At 36.8% G+C, this 13,562-nt stretch overlaps 1 protein-coding gene across 1 annotated transcript in view; it reads left to right on the top strand.

Moving 5' to 3' along the window:
• Positions 1-12,970, top strand: part of NGLY1 (N-glycanase 1) — a gene marked incomplete at its 5' end in the record, with an annotated part of 24,921 nt that extends 11,951 nt beyond the window's left edge. The window contains 4 exons of the mRNA XM_019474468.1: positions 4,879-5,043; positions 6,375-6,563; positions 9,960-10,137; positions 10,690-12,970. Of these exons, the coding sequence (XP_019330013.1) occupies positions 4,879-5,043; positions 6,375-6,563; positions 9,960-10,137; positions 10,690-10,865 (708 nt within the window). The remainder of the gene's footprint in view (positions 1-4,878; positions 5,044-6,374; positions 6,564-9,959; positions 10,138-10,689) is intronic.
• Positions 12,971-13,562: the final 592 nt, after the last annotated feature.

Genomic DNA, 13,562 nt, shown 5'->3' with positions numbered 1-13,562 from the left:
TCTATGATCATCTCTTACATAGTCAAATGGGTGTGTACATACAGTGTGTGTATATATAATATATACCGTGTGTTTTCTTGATGGCTTTGGAGTAGACTTGTGTATCACCAGATGTTGGGGTAAACTACAACTGCTTTGTAACTGTGTGGACTCCTTGAGAGTGGCTGAGCATTTTCCACATCAATAATGCTATAACTTGAAAACAATAGCATTTATAGTTATAAGAAATGTAGGCCTAACTTGTTTCCCAAAACTTCTTACAAGCTCTAGGAAGCAGGAAGAACGATTCACAGGCTGTTTCCAAGACTTTCAAGAAGTGTTGATTGTCAGTAGAGCTTTGGCTCAGAGCCGCATACAGTGTTCATGCCTAACGTCCCCAAAACACATGGAGCCATTTGTACCTGCATGTCATAGTCACAGAACCCGAGTGCACTCAGCACCTCTCTGCTAAGCTTTTTCCACTCCCTACTTGCGACAGGATGAACTTTTCTTGACTCTATATACTAGAATACCACAAAACCTTGAACCACCTGTAAGGTTCTGTTTCGTCCCCACTTCCTTCCAGGGCTAATTTCTGTGCATCGAAACTTTAGTTCTTGTGATAGTATATAACTGATGGCTTAATAAACAAAAGTTTTTGCCTTTTTAGAGGCCTGCTGGCTTGAGGGTTATAGCCACACACTAAGAGTGTGAAGAATTGAGCTGGACTCATGATTTCAAGCCCTGGCCTCAAATGTTTTATCAGTAATGAAAAATTAGAGTCACATAGCAGAGTGGAGCACTGAGAAGGCTGACCACAGAGTAGCAACATAAAAGGAGGTAAAGGATCAGAAATTCAAATTGAGGAATGCGTGCACTTTGTGCAGGGTTGCAGGAATTCAATGGTGTCCTCTCCAAGCATTGAACCCTTGCTGACTACAAAACTGATCTTCTGATCTACTGGCAATAGAAACCAGTCACCAGACTCTTCTCCTCCACCGGTTGTCCCTAGGGAGAGATAACCTTGGAAATGAGGCGCTAGTAAGTTGAAAAATTACTCTGACAAGATTGATGGAATCAGGAAAGTATAGGCAACTGACTCATGGGCTGGCTTGCCTGACCTCCTTCTCACCTCAATGATGTCACCGTAGGATCATGCTCTGTTTCACTTAGGGCAGTCTAGAGAACTCCAGTAAAAAAGTGCACTGCCATCTCCAACAGATGGTGCTGCATGTTGGTCTGTTGGCCTGTTTCTTATTTTTTTCCAGCTCATGAGCTGACATGAGCACTCTTCAAACAGAGAAAACAGGCATTCTGGTCATGTTTTAAATGAAAACTTCATTAAAAACCAAGTACAGGGAAGAAAGCTATACACCGCGCTTCCAAGACACTCTTGTATTTCTCCTGTCTTCCTTTCTCTACATGTGGAAAATCCCAGCCCTTTCTTCTTTATGCTGCACGCTTTCCCTACTGCTTTCCAGTATTATTAAAGCTGTCTTGTGATAATATTAGAACACCTTTGTCAGTCTCTTTGATGGTATCTTATTTTGAGGAACAACTTACTCTCCCTTTCTACAAGCTGAATGATACTCGCACTCCCCTCGTCCCACACACACTTCCTTTTGCCCAGTAGCTGTTCACAAGATGTTTGATTAATTTAATTTATTAAATTGATAGCAAATTTAATCCTTGTAAGTAACTGCTCTTACTCCCTTTTTCTTTTGTTTGTTATAGTTGGAATTGGATTTCAGAGACTTAGAGGCAGTTTGCCATCGGATTGCTAGAAGAACAGTTTTTTTCTTACGTTTGTCTTACTCAAAGGGCCTTTCCTAAAGTTCATACTAAGGTGACAATGCAGTGGGAATCAAGGGGCCATTAAAAAGTTGCTGTCTGAGGATCTCCATGTCGTATTCAGCAGCTTCTGTGGTCAGTAGAGGGGTAAGGCAGCTCACCCCTAGAACTATCAAGACATTTTACAGCAGGTTTCCATTACGCTGCTCAGTCACAAGTCTCCATTTCAGCTAGTATGCGGTTTCCTTCACTGCAACCCATTCAGCAGATAACTGATGTAGGCAGAGGCCTCCACTAACTTTCACTTTTCCCATCATCTCCTGGAGACTGGTTCCCTACTAGGAAGGATTATAGTCTTGGTATCTTTTGATGCAGAGCTCCTAACACTGCGTCTTTCAAGCTCAATTCTTCTAAATTACAACTAAAGAGCAGCACAGTATGCAGTATACGTTATCACCTAGACTGCAACGTTAGTGAAAATGGAATCCAAGAGATCATTATTGTACTTTCCTGCATAAAGAGCAATGGCTCTGGTCATTATTTCTCTGCTTGTCTGTCTGTTTAGTGGCCAAGTAGAGGCAACACAACAGTTCCAAGGGTATTGAGTGACTGTCACTGTTAAATGGAAGAGAGGCAAGGATAATTTAATCTATTCAGTACACTATCTTACTTCTCAGAAATACTGTGTGTGTGCTTTTTTTGGGTCAGGCATTCCTCAATGGGTATGTAGCCTGTGGATTACCAACCATCGCATGTTATTCTATAGTACCATCTCACACTTTGACTAGAAAGTTTTTCTTCACCTACTTTGTACAGGCACTACCCTATTCCAGTCCATTGTATGTTACCTACAATAGGCAGTGCCCTATTCCAGTCCGTTGTATGTTGCCCTTATAGAAAGTGGGGAGAGGACCCTGAACTTTCACTGCCTTCGTTGGAAATTGGATGGTGGGGCAGGGAAACAAATTCTTTTTTTATTTGCTCCAGGCCCCATTTTTGGTAGTGATTGTGAATGATTGTAGCTACAGCCAGGTCAGCTCTTAAAAGGAAAACTAGTAATTTAGGTTGAATTGTGACCATCTCATGGTGATTGATGTGAGGTGAACCAGTATTCCTTGTTTAAACGTTTGAAATTAAATTTCTACCCTCAAATTATCTGTTGCTTACCCAGCAGTGGGTCCACTTAAATCACAGGTTATCCATCTTCCAAAACAGTCCTTCAGAAACATCACAGCATAACTTGCGTGTGATGCAGAACTGAATTTAAAGCTGCAGTTCTAAAACCCTCTTCCTTCCTATTCCCTTTGTCTGCCAAAAAAAGATGGGGCCTGAGCATGTATGTAGAGGGTAATACCTTAAGAAAAAACAAAAGCAGGAAGTTTGAGCCATGACAGTTGATAATGGAGTTCTTGGAATCCATTTTAGTACATGAATGCTATTGATGACAATGTCACTTGTAGGAAACGTAGTTACAGGTTTTCCCAGCACAGGCGGTGTTGATTTCTGCAGAGTCTGAGCATTATGCATGTCTTACACGCTGATAGCATTTATATGCAAAAGTCTACGGGGTGGGGGGAGATGACAAGAATTAACATACTTGTACTTTTTACAGTTGAGGAACTTACTGATTTCTTGTATCATACATAAGAAGAGGCCTGTATTCTGAAACACCCCTTTTGTGTTGAAGCTCTGTTCTTTAACAGGTTTGGTTTTTTCAGGTATTGTTACAACAGCTGCAGAGCAAGGGCAACCAATTCTCAGTGTGGCATCACTAATTTCAGTGGTGATGACCCCTGACACTGGGTTTCCCTACATCAAAGTGGCTCGAAGAAAATTGTAGATTAGTATTGCTAACTTAGGGTAAGCCGTATCAAACTTCCTCTGAGCTGGAGTGACATTTGTAGTACTGCATATGGATACCCAAAGTGCACCAGGAAGGCCTGGTGTTTCATGAGGAACTGCTGGAGTCGCTGCTTGTCATCCATCAACACAAGCAGAGGTGTATTTCCCCCTTGCTGTGGTAGAGCTGGTGTTTGGCAGCTGGGATTTGTTCAGCTGGAGCTGTTTCTCATCATTTCTCTGTATCTGCTTTCTTTTATCCAATTCCACGTTGTTGTCTGGAACAAAAACCTTTCAAATATCTCTTTTCTGGTCCCTAATAGCAAAACTTTCTGGGTCAGGACTGTTTTTGAGATAATTGGAATACTTATTGGCCTGAAGTTTCAGGTCCTAGTAGGCTGAGTGTGCATGCCTTTGGAGATCACCAAAGTAGAAAAAAAGGATGATGTGTAATCATTCGCATATTCAATGTTGAATTTAATTTTCCAACCCTGTGCGGGTGTATCTACAGTTAAGGAAGAAGGCTTCACATCTCAGCTCTGTATATTTGATGTGAAAATCACGGAGACAAAACCCGAGCCTCCTAATGACTTTTTGTAAGATGTGTACCAAAAAAATGTCTGTAGTTTTATTCATGTGGGCAAAGAAAGCGTGTTCTATAATTCTTTCTTTTTTCCACTAATTTACCTGAAGCATAGGTGATAAGTTTTTCTCAGTTTTCTGATATCTGTAAAAATATGAATGTCATAGTTTGTTTATGATAGTCAGTCACTGTGAAATAACTCTTTCAGAGACCAACTGAATCTTGTTTGGGCTTAATCACAAAACCAAGACTGTTGCCAGCCAAATCACTCCACCTTAGAGAAGAAAAATTTGACCCAATAATTATGCTTGCTTTCTCTTTCCCCCAAATAATATCAAGAACAGCTACGGTACAGAATACATATGAATAGCTATAAAATATGCTATGGAAGCGTTTTATCATCCAAGCAAATGCACTATAAACATAGCACAAACCTTACTTTAAAAGAAATTCACATAGTGCATGCAAGTTCACTGAAAAAGCACTGCTGTTGAATAACCATGCAGTTATGCCTGATTTATATTTGCACATGTGGTATAAGATTAATGTTTCTAGCAGTCAGTCTAGACTTTAAATGTTAGTCTGTTTTTTCAATTGTTTTTCTTCCCTGTTGGTGTCACTCTAGAGCAGAATTACAGATACCATTTTTCTGCATTTTTTACTTTGTTTCTTAAATGTATTTTCAGAGACAACGTTCTTTGTCAGAAAATAGAAGGAGAGAGCTCTTGGAAAGAACAATTGTGGAGCTTGTTGAATTCATTTCTCCTAAAACACCTAAACCCGGAGAATATGGTGGAAGGACATCAGGGTCAATGGCTTGGCGAATAGCCAGAGGTGAAATTGGTCCAGAGGTATTTAACTTTTGCACTGGTGACCATCTTAGAGGTAGCTAACTAGAGGTTCTGTGATTATGGTCTGCAGAGGAATAGCACTTATGGTAGGTAGCCTGCGGATTTAGTTCAAACAGTGAAATGCAAAAACATTAGGTGCAAGTTTGATGTGAATTCAGTAGAGGTCCATAAGAAATTTTTGAGGATTGATGGTGGTCCGTTGATTCTAAAAATGTTTGGGAATCCTTGATCTGAAGTGTTTTTTGCTCTTACCAGTTAATAAAAAATACTTCTTCCCATTTTAATTAGTTACAGTGTGACAGAACTAGAAAGTTTAAGGCAGTTGAAAGCAGTTGGGAAAACTTTAAAAAAATGTTTATTGATATTATTAGTTACTATTGGTTAAAGCCTAGAAGCAGGCTTCGACCAACTATTTTTGTTAATAAAACAATGTGGGAGAAATTAGGATTGTGTAAATGGAACAATCTCTTAAATAATAAGCTTGATTGATTTTCATATCAATGTTTTTCACTGTTTCCAAAAGCAAGATTTTACTTTTAATTTTTTTATGCTAAGATACAGTTTCCCAGAACCATAGCCATATTTAGCTTGAGCCAGAATGCAAAGCCCATCACTCGTTACATCAGTTTTGTAGTGATCCTGTCATATAGAATGACTGACAAGCCTAAATAGAACCAGTTAGGTGAAATTCATGAGTTTCATAAGATTGTTTAAGTTTGAGAAACTAAGAGTTTATTTCAGTCCTCCACAGTTTAGAAGATTTAATTTCTGCTTTGCTGAAACTCATAAGAACAATGACAAATCTTTAAAAAAAAAAAAAGTAATACTGTGAAGTTATGAAGTTTGTACCTTACGTTTTTTGAAGTTGATTTGTAAACCATCATATAGAAGCACCTGTATATGATAATCACAGAATTCATTTGCTATTCAAAATAACCATTTACTTATTGATTGTACAAGAAATATACTCAACATGTAAGTTTTCTATTCCTAACATGTTAATATCTTACTTAAATTTGCTAATTTTATGTAATTTAATCTGCTAATTTTATATTATTTTGTTAGTAATTTACTTCTAAAAGTAATTATGTGAAAACTTTAAAAATAAAATTACTGCTCCCCTCTGGAAAAGGTGCAGGTCTATTGTAGGAAATTGGTTTAAAACTTTTGCAGAAATGCTTTTGTCCATGACCTCTCTTAAAAATTACATATTTTTTTTTCAGTTGGCAGCAAAACTGAATTGGGAAACCATGACATGCTGTTTAAAAGTAACATAGTCTTACTGAAATGTATTGGGGAATGAAGGTGCTTGTGTGTTTTGCCTTTTTCAGAAAAGAAAAGAAGTAATTTTTATTCCCTCTGAAAAAGAGAAGACGTCTAAAGTCTTCCACCTCATCTACAATATAGTAGAAGATAGTTATACACGGATTTCCAATAATAATGAAAAAATAATTGGCTGGGAAACAGGTGTTTGGAAGGCAGAGTCCATTTGGAGAAAGGTTGAAACAGATTGGAAAATGGTAAGGATAACAAATATTAAAAGCGTAAGATCTACCCTAAAAGTATAACTCCAATAAAATAGAAAACCCTTGCTAGTGTTTGGCATCAAAACCTCTCTTGGTGCCCACAGAATTTAGCTGATGTTAGTAAATGTTACTGTTAAGCTTCAGGTAAGATTGTCAGATGATTTAAGAAATTGGAAATAAATTTAGCTTGTCTTTCAGAAAGGATGACCAAATTCTCTGCAGATAGGTAAATTCCTTGCTAAAGCACCAAATTTTAAAAAATGGCTTTCTTCTTATGCTTTTGGGCAAACACACAATACTGTTTTATTGAAAAGCAGTACCTCTCTCCAAAAAAATTTTTCTTTTGGTTTTGGAGAATAGCTTTATAGTGTATCATATCTCCTTGATACACAGCCAAAGGAAGAAATTGTCATCCTGAATAATACAGTTCCATCTGCAAGAAGGCAAAAACCTGTCAGTTATCCAGATTATTGTATACCCTACCCAGACTCCTTCCCATCTGTCAGGACACTGAGCAGCGGAAGAGTCATATGCTCTAAATCTAAGAAGATAACTGATGCCTGTAAGATGGGAAGGGGACATTTACTAGCAAACAGCTTTTCCCGCAACAGCTACCGACTGTGGAACTGAGCATTCCTGTCAGGGACTATAGCATGTTATTGCTTTGTTCCCCTGTCATTTTACTAGTCTGAAAGGTCTCTTTCAGTCTGAAAGGCCAAACATTCTTCTATCTTAGGCAATGGTTTGCTTCCCATTGATGAAAAATGGAGCTAAGTATGTAACTGTCTTCTGAGGTCTTCTGTGCTGGGTCTATACATAACCGATTTGCAAAATGCAGTGGGGGAATAGCTTGAAGAGGTTATTCTACATAAAAGAGAAGGAATAAGGGAAGAAACTGGAGAATAATATAAAAGATGTTACAACAGGGTAGGCTAATAGGAAAAGGGAAGTTACAAAAACTCAGAATGAGGGACAACTGTTCTCTGCTTCCCTAGGATCTGCTAAAAATCTGATAGCACATTAGATCTTGAAGTCTCCAATAATCAGTCATCCTCACTTTTGCAAGAAACATACTGTCTTTGCACTGAAACCAGTTACGAGTCTGCTGTTCTGCTCAGCTCTACTAATCAGATAAAACAAGGAGGGACCGATCTATAAGACCAGGCAGAAAGACTTTACCCTTGTATTCAATAGCACCTCAACTTTTCTAGGTAAAGGATGAGAGCATGGTCTTGAGAAATTAGGAGCTACAGATCCAGGTATATCTCAGGCTTGTGGGTAAGGCATGTTAGTTCTACAGGAATAGCATCCTGCAGAATGTCTGTGTGTGAATCTAAAATGACTTTTCGTTGAGGGTCGTTTCTGTTACGGGAGACAGCAGAGGGAAAGGTTGTTTGGGGTTTGTGTGTTCTTTTTGTAATGCCTCTAGTAGATCTGCAAGGTACAGATTTGGAGTTTGATTCAGCAGCTGTCCAAGAAACTTAGCAGTCAAAGGAGCCTTCACAGAAATATTTTGTTTATCATTTAGTATGTGATGAATGGAAAGGAATTTAAATGTAAAAGCCACAGTAAAGGTAACTTTAGGTTAGTAATAGGTACTAGCCCAGGATTAACAGAAAAGAACCTTCAGTTATGTATTCTGTCTTTGCAGTGTTGTTGATCAAAATGATTCAGATAGGTGATCATCTTGGCCAATCTGATAGTAGCCATCTCCATCGTATTTGTGTATTTTCTTGCTATTCAGTGTCACTTGACTTTATGGTGCAAAACTCAAACAGGTACAAAACACAAATTTAATCAAAGTACCCAGAGATAACTTGGCATCCAGGGCTCAAACAAGCAGACCATGGTAGGTGGTAATAAGAATGTGAGAACTTGCAGATCTGAAATCCATGGGTTTCTAAAAGCTGCTTTTCAAGAAGAATTGCTCCAGTGGAAAAGAATTCGAATGAGCCTTTTTTTTTTTCTTTCCCCTCCCATGAATTCAGACTTTTTTCAAATAATACTGGAAAAAGAGTAGCCAGGTATGAAAGTTAGAGGACAGTCAAAAAGACAAAAAAGGAAACTTTAACTTCCATTTTTCTGATTAAATGCTTGGATATTATAATGGAAGATGAGACAGGCTAGTGTTTTAGTTTTTATCCCTAAAAGCCTATGTTTAGTGCACCTCAACCAGGTGGTAATTAATGGAGTATTTTGGCTTTCTTACTCAAATATGGCAATTCAGTAGGATCTGATTGAGGGAAATCCTTCTCTTGATGGAACTAGCTGAGGTACTTAAAAAATGGTGTGGAGATCAGCACTTTCATGAACATTAAGGTTATATTCACATGGAAGCGGGTTAAATTGTTAGATTTTCACAGGTAATCTTCAGCATAACACCTCACACCTTTGGGTTTTTTAGCTTTCTTAAACATGAGAGTTAACATTTTTATGCCTGGTGCATAGTAACACTAAAATTCCATTTTATAGTCTGTCAATGACATTTCTATATTTGGGTGGGATCTTTAGGAAAACATACTACTGTGTTTTATTATCATTTTATTCAGGGTTGTTTTTTCCAGATTAAAAACTAAAGAACTATCTAAGTCCATTCGGTATGACATTAATCAAAAGCCTGAACATGACAGAATTTTGACAAGTTTTCTTAACTAAGGATTCTGAAAGGATCATGGCAGGTTTGTCTCTTTTATCTAAAGTACCTTTGGTTTGCTGATAATAGATGCTAGACTTGAAAGGATCATCAGACGCTCATTACAAAATTCTTATGAAGTTTCATAGTAACTTTAATGGATGTTAACACATGAGCTTGACTGTTCAGCCAGGTGAAGTTTAGAACAGCATTGGGACTACATTAAATTATGCAAATCCCTAACAGTTTTAATAATGTTAATACAAGTTTTGTATATGGCTAGCATGCATGATTTGCTTTAACCAAGACATGCCAAGTCCTAGGAGAAGTGGTGTGCAGCCAGCAGCCACATCTGAAGAGTCCAAAATACTGATTACACAGTTTTCTTCATCAGCAGTCCTGAACAACCAAAATGAAACTGTGTGTGGGCCTGCGCGTTTATATAAAAAACAGAAGTCTGCTTTTTTAAAAATAACAAAGGTATTTTTGTGGCTTAAACTTTACCAAGCATGTTGAAATAGATTAGTGTTCCCTAGTGAAGGACTATGAACATGTACAATTACCTGTGGAATAGACTTAAGGATTCAGAATGAGATTATGTACAAAATTGTACTATGTACAGTTTTAAACGTTCAGAGGCTTCATAAAGAATGAAAGTGTGTTATCTTAAGATTTTATGTCCTTGTTACAACGATTAATTAGATGTGTGTTGATCATCTCAGGCTTTGACATGCTCACTATGTATTCTTTCCATTCAGGTTTATTTAGCCCGAAAAGAGGGGTCGTCCTCTGCTTCCATCAGCTGGAAGTTTGAGTGCAAGTCAGTCGGTCTAAAAATAGATAACATTTCAATTAGGACAAGCAGTCAGACATTTCAGAGTGGAAGAATAAAGTGGAGACTTTGCTCTCCAACAGCAGAAATTGCTCTGATAGGAGGTAAGTGTGGAATTTAAATAATGAATTATATCATGCAGCAAAGGCGTAACTGGAAATAAATAGCTTATATGGAGAGAGCACTGTGCAAGTACTAAAAATGAAATGCAAATGCCTTTTGACTTTTCCAACTCAGTCTTTCTTAGCAAGGTCAAGAAAATACTGTGCATTTAATCAAAATTGGTACAAAAAACTGGTACAAAGCCCAGTTTTATTAATATACACAGCCCTACCTGCAACAGAGCAGGGTTAGCAAGAACACAGAGTGGATCCAAGATACTTGTATGTTTTACTAGGAAGGATAGATGCTTCTATCTGTGGTGGCTTCAATCTTGACTACGTCCTCTGAGCACGAGCACTAAACAACTATTAACTAAAAATTTGCAGCTGTTTTTTTTTTTTTTTTTTCCTGCCACTGATTGACAGACGAATTTGAGTAGTTGCAACTGAGATCCTTAAACATTCATTATGAGTTACCCTTTTTAACATGCATTCTAGCATTATATGCTGTCTGGAGCAGTGGCTTACTGAATTGTTTATCTTTTCCTCCAACAGATAAAAATCTTTGCTCCTATTCAGATTTTTCTGGTGCAACGGAAGTTGTGTTGGGAGCAGTTCTAAATGGAGGAGATGGTGAAGCTGCATGGCAACATACACAGCTGTTTAGAGACAGCTTAACAGGATGTGGAGAAAATTGCTTGGAGATAATTATAAAACTCAGTGACCTCTGAGAACCTGAACTGAAGAGATGTTCTTTGGATTCCTTGAAGACTTTATACCATGGATACAACATGAAGATTTGGTTGGCAGTTCCTGTTCATCCTGCTGGCAGCTTATTTCCTGTTTCACTGCTTCCATTTAGCCAACTTGAAACTGCACGTGTATTGAATAGGTAAACATCACAATGAAAACCTCTTTGCTTTAAAAACAAACACCAAAATTAAGGGATTGAATCATTAAATACTCTTTTCTTAAACTTCATGATGGAAAGGAAACAGTTTTTTAGGAAGCAAAACATGATCATAAGAGCACAGAGCAATTGTAACCGATTTTAATTTGGAGTTTTGGGCTTGACTTGCTGGGGATTTTTTTATAACCTACTCCTTGGAAAAACAGTTTGAATTCCATTTTCCTATTACAACAGATATTTGTGATGATTTTAAAATATTTTAAAGAATAATCGAAGACACAGTCATTTTAAGAGAAAACTATGATTTTATGTAATAACCAGAAGAGCTGAAATTAAGATAAATATCGAAGCAATCTTAAAATGATCTTGTTAGATATCGAAGTATTAAACTTGCATTTAATACCTAGAAATGTTTGGAAATATGATGGTGTGCTAGGAAAATAAACTAATTTTGAAAGAAATGTTCATTATGTACCTAAAATTGTCATGGCCTGTGATATGAAATTGAGACATAAAACTGAGTAAGAACATCAGATTTTTTTCTAGGAAAAAATAGATTATTCATTATAAGTACTTTTTTAATTATATAAATTCAAATTTGCCCACTTTTAAAAAGATTTATTAAGCGTGTAGGTTGAAATTACTTTTTAAGCTATTGTCTTCAGTTGCTTTGAATGCTTTTTGCAAATTTGATGTAAAAGTATATACAGCTTTTCTGTTCCTTAATGCAGCGTTTAAATTTCTTTGCATTGAGTATCATAAAAACTGCCACCCAGGAGATGTCAGATGTAGCAGTGCTGTGAATAAAGTGAATGTTCAGATTAGGTAGTCTTTATCAGAGAATTTGAGGAGGGCTATGGCTGGACTGTACAAGAAATTTTCTATTATAGCACTATAATGCAAAGTTCAAACTACAGTTTTATTTTAAAATAAGTGAAAATTAGGGGTGATGCTATCAAGATCAGTGTTTTTAAAGCTTTTTGTTCCTTTTTTCTGACCCTTCCAACCACTTTATTGATTTGAAATTATTGTCAAAGATAACTTACATTGAAATAAATGTTTGCTGACTTTTCAACAAATTAAGCGAATATAAGACTATTTAGATTTTATTAGGAAACTGTGTATGCATAGTGAGTATAGGCATCAAAATTATACCACAGACATCTTAAAAAGTAGTAGATTATGGCAGCTCAGGAGTGACAGAATGATGTATGATAGATTACATATTTTGTTTCAGAATGTAAATTGACAATTTGTGAGGGGGATTAGAAAGAGAAAGTCTCACTCCCTTAATACAGAACAACGTAGTTACAGGGAGCTGTATGGAAGGGTGTTCGTCTACACTTGACTAATGCAAAGTGAACTTGCCAGTCTTCATTTAAAACTCCTTCTGTATTTAGTTTCAGCTAAATGCTAGTTCTGAGATTTTGAGTGGGAACCCAACAGAAAAGTATTTTAGACTAATCTGTATATTATGTTGGAAGAAAATAGGCAAAAAAAGATGACTTAGTGACACCAATCAACAAAAATGTTTCCGCTTCGTGATTTTGATAGCTGAAAAAGGTACTGCTTTAATCAGAAATTATTTTTGGCGTTGTATTACTTAAAATAGAGGGCTGTGAGGAATTGCAGAACAGCTTAATTGCATTTGATAATTTGAAAGCAGAAGGCATAATAAATTTAAAAGTAGTAAGATAAAAGTAATTTTCTCACAATTTTGGTCAGAATCTCTGGGGGAAGAGTAATAGCTGCAGATAACTTAATAAAATCATACACTCAAAGAGTAGAATAATTGAAGTCCATTATTAAAATGTTTGAATGAATTAAAAAGATTGAAAAATGCCTCACCAATCTAATTACTCAAGAAGTACTTCTGTATTTGTAACATCACATGCAATGAATAAAAGTGCTAATTTTAGGAAAGAATTAATGAGTAAAAGCCTCAGACTGAATAGACCTAGTCTGAAAAAGTTAAATGGAACTCCTTCAGGTGTCTTTTGGAGTACCCTATAAACAGTGAACGTTTTAAATCTCTTCATGCATAAGCTGTTTTAAAGGCACAGTTTTCTTTGTTGATCTCTCTTTCAGTGCAACTCTTAATAAATTTTTAATTATTTTTTGAAACCAGAGGTAATTGCTCATCAATAGTTGCTTAATAATAACTTACAGTATCCTGAATTTGCAATATTATATGATGGAAAGATCTGTGCTGCAATGTGCTTTAAAAGTAGGGGTATTAAGTTATGCTGGCAATGATATGATACTGGTTGAGTTGTAGGAGATGTTGATCAGGGCATATGTGGCTAAAAGTCAGTGCTTACTCAGCTGCTTAGAAGTTTGAGGAGGAGGTTAAATGGGGAAAGAAAAAATACTGTTGACTAGAAATGTATGGCTTAATGTCAATATAGGTAAAATCAGCAATGTTTTCTAGAATTCAGTTTAGTTTGGTGCATTTTAAAGAATTACTAGCTGTCCAGTGTGACATGGGTGCCTTCCAAAGCTGCACTGAGATGTAACA

This window comes from Aptenodytes forsteri, unplaced genomic scaffold, assembly GCF_000699145.1.
Source record: "Aptenodytes forsteri isolate BGI_AS27 unplaced genomic scaffold, ASM69914v1 Scaffold9, whole genome shotgun sequence".
Taxonomy (NCBI): Eukaryota; Metazoa; Chordata; class Aves; order Sphenisciformes; family Spheniscidae; genus Aptenodytes; species Aptenodytes forsteri.
This window is presented reverse-complemented; position numbering and strand designations above follow the sequence as displayed.